Source organism: Lacerta agilis, chromosome 7, assembly GCF_009819535.1.
Source record: "Lacerta agilis isolate rLacAgi1 chromosome 7, rLacAgi1.pri, whole genome shotgun sequence".
In the NCBI taxonomy this organism is placed as follows: domain Eukaryota; kingdom Metazoa; phylum Chordata; class Lepidosauria; order Squamata; family Lacertidae; genus Lacerta; species Lacerta agilis.
Window position 1 is genome coordinate 51559572 of NC_046318.1, and position 7513 is coordinate 51567084.

Sequence of the window (7513 nt, forward strand, 5' to 3'; positions counted from 1 at the left end):
CCTGTTTGTCCAATATTGAGAGCTGAAGGGCACTGTTGGCATTTGATTGCATACATAATGTTGGAAGATGAGCAATTAAATAGTCCTGAGATGGTATGTTTGATGTTGTTGGGGCCAGTAATGGTGTTGTCCGGGTTTATGTGGCAGCAAAGTTGGCATCTGGGTTTATTGCAGGCTCTGGTACCAGTGTCCATGTTGAGTGAATGTGAGGGGAGTTTGGCTTTCTTGAGCTAAAATGCATCTGTTGTAACACTGCTTGCTATGTAAACAATATTAAACCTAATTCAGTTTCAGAAGCCTAATGATAAAATGCAAGGAAGGAGAGCAGGGGGGTGAGATAAAAATTCAGGGTGATAAGGATCAACAGGAACTTAGTTCTGTGGACATAGACAGACATTGTGCTGTGAAGACACAGAAGTTACTCAATAGATGTTCTGATCAACACTCTTGCACTTATGTATCTTGTAGATATTGTTCATATACTTCCTCTTTTTTTACTATAGCTATATAAGCAACTTCACTAAAGACCCCTGAGTAAACTTAGTAGTCATGGAATAATGTGAGATTGTTTTGTGGCTCAGGACCTGGTTAAGTAACAGGAAGCTGAGAGTAGAAAGAAATGGACAATGCTGCAAAGGATCAGATAGCCAATGTTACAAAAAAATTGTCCATGTGAGACTCTGCATAGCCACTTAGAGTGTAACATTATGGGCTAGATTCACAAGTAGTTTGCTTTAAAAAGTTGCTAAGTTGCTATAAGGAGTGGGCACTATCCAGAGAATGGGAAAAGGGAAAAAAGTTTTCCCCTCTTTATGAAACATCCCCATTTAGTGCAAAGAGGGGGCTCTGCTTAATCTTGTTGCATACATACACACAATCCTCCCCTTCCTGGAAGACTTTCCAGCAGGCACTGGAGAGCCCTTCATGTCATCTTCACTGGGAGATTCACACACACCCTACCTTTACTGGGAGAAGAATTCTGTGCTTCTGTTGTGCTATATTTATGATGTGTACATATCCATAATTTGGGTTTAAAGTCTTAAACTATTGTTTATTTTTCAGGCGTTTATTAATACAGCAAAGGAAATCTATGAGAAAATACAGGAAGGCGTTTTTGACATTAATAATGAGGTAAGTTCTTCAAATGTTAGAATGCTGTAAGAGACAAAATAACAATACTCACACCTTGCACCAAGCTTGTTACACACACTGAACGTATGCTGAGCTCATTGTATACTCTGTTTTTGGGTAGATATAGTTAGAATTGTGGAGTATGGAGTATAAAGTTCCTCTTTCCAACCAAGACTCAACTTTAACTCTTCCAAAGAAAAAATATCCATCATTTGTATCCATTTCTCCATATGATAGCAACTTTCAGAAACCATTTTCCCAGTACAAATGAGTAGTCAAAAGGATAATTTGTCTGCCACATGTGAGTTGGGTACTGTCAGAGACAGAATAAATATGAGACTTGCATGAAATTTTTACTCTATTCAAGTTTTAGCATGTCATCTTATGTGTAATTAACTCAGAGTAAGGCCTCTTGAACTTGGGATTTGTTTCCAAGTCAGTAGCCATACGTCTGAGGTGTTAAATAGCTAGGTTCTTTATATGTGTACTTTGTAATCTCTAGTTTTGCTCATTATGAGCAATTTGAAAACCATATTGGAAAACCATATTTCAAATAGGTGTACATACCATCCATGTCTGCACATTCTTTAGTTCATGGGTGTCATATTGATGCATGCTGAGATCTCTGTGGTATGTTCTTCAAAGTCTCATAATCTACTTCCTTAATTGAAAATGACAGATTGTCATAGACTGGATGGTCAGGGCTAGTCTTTCATCTCTAGGTCACTGATTCATTAATTGGGAAGCTAGTGGCTGGAATCCAAACAACCACACACATCATTTCATACATCCTAGGGAGCTTTGAGCATATGTTTCTTGAAAACCAGACTGTGTGCTGCATTGCAAACTACTTTTGAAACTGAGGGAGATTTCAAAAGTAGTTAGTGGTTTTTCATGGGATCTGTTGCTAAAAGAATAAAAGTAAAATCACAATAGGTACATCCAATCTTTGGAAATATCTAAAAACTACATTGGGATACAGCCCTTATTAGGTGTAGTACATTTTATTATGTTGTTTCCTGTTTGCCTTTTATTTGGCAAATGGCTGTGATGAAATAGAATTCTAATATTTCAGACCTAGAGGTTATTAACTGTCAGATGAGACCTTCCTCCATTTTTACATTCTGTTGAAACACATTACTCAGTAAAATGCTTTGTGTTACAAACTCACATCTCTGGTAAAGTTGTCATATGCACTTACTTTTAGAGAAGTCTCATCTGCCCAGCATCTGGAGGTTCCAGTATGACCCTGCAACAGTTCCTCCCTTCATTTATGAGTCTGTAGAAAAGAGGCAACCGCTTTGCAGGGTTGTCTTCAGAGTGATTCTTCCATTCTTCTTTATTCTCAGTTCTTCTGGAGACTAATATGAGTTAGTTTTACTTTTCTTAAATTGTGCAGGATTTTACTGTTTGCTTATTTTTCACAAAGTGACATCACCTTACTGGTTTTCTCTGGTGAAGATTATCAGTCTCCAGTAGTGAATAATTAATTTGAATGTGGTCTTGTGTGTTGAGAAATTATATTTATTATCTAATAGAAACTGTCTGAAAACCAACATGTGCCCACAAGTCAAGGGAAAACTTATTTGAACAGGATAGCTGGCTCATAAAAGTGATGGAGTGAATTCACTTTGTTATAATGTCACCAAATCCATATTAGGGCAATTACCTCTTGAGACCAACCAAAATATCACAAAATAGGGTGCAAGTTTTCAAGTTCTCCAGAATATTTCATCAGGCTAGATGGTAAACAGGGTGATGGGGTGGGGAGGAGCTTTTTTGGCTGGACAGCAGGTGCAGGCTCCATGTCTTCAATGACAATTATTTTCTTATGAGTCTAACAGCTATCTTTATATAAAGAAACCAAATAAATCTAACTGTTCAGTTTTATTTAAATTTAAAATTTGGCACATGCAATACTTTCTGAAAACGAAGCTTCCTTTGAGCAAACGTTGCATCTTCACAAGTTGTATTACTCATTTTGTATTACCAGTAGTTCTGTCCAGCCTCCTCTGCATATGAGAGGGGTTTATCCATAAGAGCACATTATAACCTCCCCCTGTTCATGCTGGGCATGTTTCTGCTGTGCCTTGAAGAGCTACAGGCCCCTGGATGTGTGTAAATGAAGTGTGGCAGGGTCTAGGATTATCAGGAATAGTGGTACGACTAGCACAAGACCAGCATGAGAAGGCAGCGTTACACTATATACTGTGTGTCTCTCCTTATTTTCCCTAGTACCATTTGAACTATCTCATTCTCATCTGATAACTAAAGAACATATGGTTTAAAGTTAGCAGTGGATAGCATATATATTGGACAGTAATAATTGGCTCTGAAAAAGAATGCTTGTTGTATCTGTCGAGATTCATATAGAATCTGACTGCTTTACTGTGCCTTATGGAGATTTGATTGCCGTATGCTGTCAAGAGCCAACAGTGCATGCTATTTACTTGGCTCAGTGCCAAGTCTGGCTCCTTGATTCCTCAAGAAGTTGCTACCAGCCCAGAGGGGGCAAAACCAATGAGCCATAGGGCATGCTTTTTATTAAAGAGGAGTCAAAGAGCGAAAAGAAACCACATCAGCTGCTGTCAATACTGAGCTAGTGCCAGAAACCCCAAGGCTACTACTGTTGCAGAACAACTGCCAAGCACTATAAATCTGAGATTTACTGTGACGCAAAGTTTCCTTAAGAGCTTAATTTCTGAAGCTACTGTATTACTTTTCTTAAAGTGCTGTATTTTTAGGTAAAATCCACTTGAGGGAGTGTGGGTTAGGATATAAGTGTAAGTTTGATGAATGAAAGAACTACTCTGTGTGTGGTTCTTGGCAACTTGCCATGTCTTTGGGGATCATAGAAATTATTGATGACACAGAACACTTGTATGCCCTTAGTCTGTACAGCTGACTCAACATAGAAGGAAATGCAGTCAAGAGAAGAAAAGGGTTTTGCTGTGTGAGACCAGAAGAAACCTGAACTTACTTCTTTTGATGGGACCAAATTTTTATTAGGCATATTAAGGATTTCTACTGTTATGAAACAGTTTGAAAACCTTCTGTGTATAGGTTTGGCCCATGCTATATACATTAGTACTGGCAAGGATAGATTATTGGATTCTGTTGTACAGAAATGGTGGAAAAATGAAATAATATATCCTATTCTTAATTTTTGTTTCCTTAATTGCTACCAGACATTGTTTTTAATAGGATTTCCCCCCTACAGCTTGATTATCATGAAAAGGAGACAATAAGTTTAGATGTTCATAAATCAGAAGTAGATTAACTACTTTAAAATGCTGTAGCCTCTGGCAGTGTTCCAAAATATTAATGTGCGTTCAACTTTTATTATTTCAGGCAAATGGCATTAAGATCGGCCCTCAGCATGCTGCTACTAATGCAACACTTGCAGGCAATCAGGGAGGACAACAGGCTGGTGGAGGCTGCTGTTGAACCTATTTTTACTTCCTAGCTGCCTGAAGGGGCCTACTAACTTGTTTCACCCTCCCCCGCTCAATTTCAACTACGACATGAAATTATTGTAAGATGGCATCATGTTGCAGAAGACTTTATTCTTCAAATTCTTGTACAACTTTGAATAAATGGTTAATGTTCACTTAAAAGACAGGTTTTGGAGATTGTATTCATATCTATATTTCCATTTGATTTCTAAGTCAATTGATGTGATTATTTTTTGTTAAATGTTGTCTTGTGCCCTTGACTACGAACTGTATTAAACACTACAAAGTCATCGGAGTATTTTAATCAGTTTGTGTAGTTAGGTTGCCCAACTACAGTGGTTTCCTAATGTTTAATATTGTAGAACTGTCTTCAACTCTTGTCCATTTTCAAGGCTCTAAAGAAAAACAGAAGGACTCTTTTCTGTATTTATCATTTACTTTCTGTATATATAGTTTAATAACTTGCTTGGGTGTATTTGCCAAGCTATAATTCTTTAATGCATTTGCATAAATTCTATACATTTAAAGCTTGGAACTACAGAAGCATTATTAGGAATTTGCTTAGATGCTGAATTTTAAACCTTATTGACATTGTTAGCATGTTTGTCCTTTTGTCATTATCTTAGAGTCCAAAAAATGCTTTATGTATAGTATTAGAAGCTGCATATGCCTATTTTAATGCCAAATGTTTGCTATTTGCTCACAACTTCCACAGCACCTCTTCAGAAATGGATTAGCTGTTTGCCTTAATTATGTAGGTTAAACATATTATAATGAATGAAAAATACAGGAAGCATTGAAACTCATAAAATGGCACATTATGAAGACTTCATATTTCTTAAAACGTTATTTGCCTCTTCATTTCTAGGTATATTTCCATCAAGGATAGTTTTTCAACTTAGATGTACAGTGGCTGTGTAAAGTTGATTTGGTTCTTTTTCTTTTTTGGTGACAACTTGTAATCTTAATATGGTAAGCATCTTGTCTATTGTGAAGGGGGTGTGAAAATAAAACTGCCAGATTGAAAATCCTGATTAAGGCCAAACTTGGAAATGCTTTAGTGCTGTACTCCACATGATGATTTTTTTCCCCTTTTGCCCCATGCTTCTAATGAATTAGTATACATCACTGCAAAATAAACTCCTGTTTAATTATATATTTCAAGTAGAGAATGTTAATGACACTCTTTAACTAGATGAGAGCATCTTTTCTTGACCCTAATCTGTATTGCTGGGTTTTCCAGGGTAAACTGTTTATAGATATGTTCAAATGGAATTATACAATTCTTGCTCTTCCATATTTAGGTTGTCTTGGTGGGCATACTTTAGCTGAAGAATGCATTTTGGAGTCCAGTTATTCGTTACAGTTGTATCTCATTCGTTCCTCTGAGTTCAGAGCAGCACTTGAGCTTCACAGCAATCATGAGGTGGATTAATCAGAGAGATGGTGACCAGTCCGTACTTAGCAAGGAGCCAATAACTATTTGTTGACAGGTAAAACAAAGCATATCCATTTGGTGCCTGTTGCTGAGAACTACTTCGTACATTTAAAAAATCACCCCCACCCCAAAAACGTTATTTAACAAAGTGAAGGTTTGTAATTTTTTTCAATTTTGAATCTACACATTTAAAGTTGTGTAAATATTTTTCCAGTTTGTGCTACTTTGTCTTCCATGTTATTTTCTTACTTTGAAATTCCTTTATACAAATAGCATGGTTATGGATTTTTGTTCTTAAAATGCCAACATCACTTTAAAACTACCTTACATGTAATTAAGGTCTATTTCTAAGCTAATCTTGTACGTGATTTTTCCTTACATAATAATACAACTGCACAAGAATTCACAAATGTGTTTCTAGATTAATTGCGGGCATGTGTATAGTCTCAAAGACAGTGCGCACAATCAATTTAGCATTTAATTATTTTAAGCATTTTTATTCTTCAGCTGAAAAGGCACCCAGGGTGGCTTAAATATGATCTGGTTATTCAAATACCACCCATCCAACAGATTTAGGGCTGCTGAACAAGGGTAAAAAAATGAATTGTTTCTATCATAAATACTAAAATAAGCAAATTATCATTATTTATTAAATTTCTGTACTGCCCTTCATCAGAAGATCACAGGGTGTTTTACAATATAAAGATGAATGCCATAGTGACAAGCAATAACAGCCCCACAGTTTTAAAAGCCATAAATAGTTTAATTAATCAAAGGCCTGGGAGAAGAGGATAAATAAAATGACAGCATGAACAATAATGTGAAGCAGAAGCTAAAAACATAACGTGGCAGGTTGAGGTACTGCACAAATTAAAATGCCTGGAAAAATAGAAATGTTTTAACCTGGTGCCAAGAAAAATAGCATAGGTACTAGGTCACCTTTTAAACTAGCATATTCCATAAAGGCACCAATGTTGAAAAAGCCCTCTTTGTTACATAACACACTTAAAGAAAAGAAGGTACTTGGAAGACCTTCATTAGAAATTTTCAAAACATGGGTAGGTTCCTATGGAAGAGGCCTCATTCTGGTGTTTTTCAAGTTTAGTTCTACCACTTCAAATGCCTAGAAGGGAAATGCAGCTAGTGTAGTTCATTAAAGGCTAGTTTGATGTAAGCAAACCTAACTTAAAAGCTTGGACCTCTCCTGACGGGTTATTCATTGGGATGACCAGGTCTGTTTCAGCACCAAAACCAGGCCTGTGTCCAGATACGCGGTTTCATTGAAAAGTGTCTGGTGTTGGATAGCCACAACCCTCTCTTACACTTACAATGTGCATCAACCACAACAGACCGTTTAGACCCTGATTTGTTGCTTTAGAAAGCAGCTTCGTTCACTCCAGAGGCTACAAAAAACCACCTTTCTGCCTCCTCCATTTGCTCATGAGGATTATTATTATTATTATTATTATTATTATTATTTGCTATAACT

General features: G+C 36.7%; 1 protein-coding gene across 1 annotated transcript in view; it reads left to right on the forward strand.

The window, feature by feature from the left end:
- RAB2A (RAB2A, member RAS oncogene family) overlaps positions 1-5620 on the forward strand; it is a 31879-nt gene extending 26259 nt beyond the window's left edge. Inside the window, exons 7-8 of the mRNA XM_033155290.1 lie at positions 1063-1131; positions 4483-5620. Coding sequence (XP_033011181.1) covers positions 1063-1131; positions 4483-4578 — 165 coding nt within the window. The 3' untranslated portion in view covers positions 4579-5620. The remainder of the gene's footprint in view (positions 1-1062; positions 1132-4482) is intronic.
- The last annotated feature ends 1893 nt before the right edge of the window (positions 5621-7513 follow it).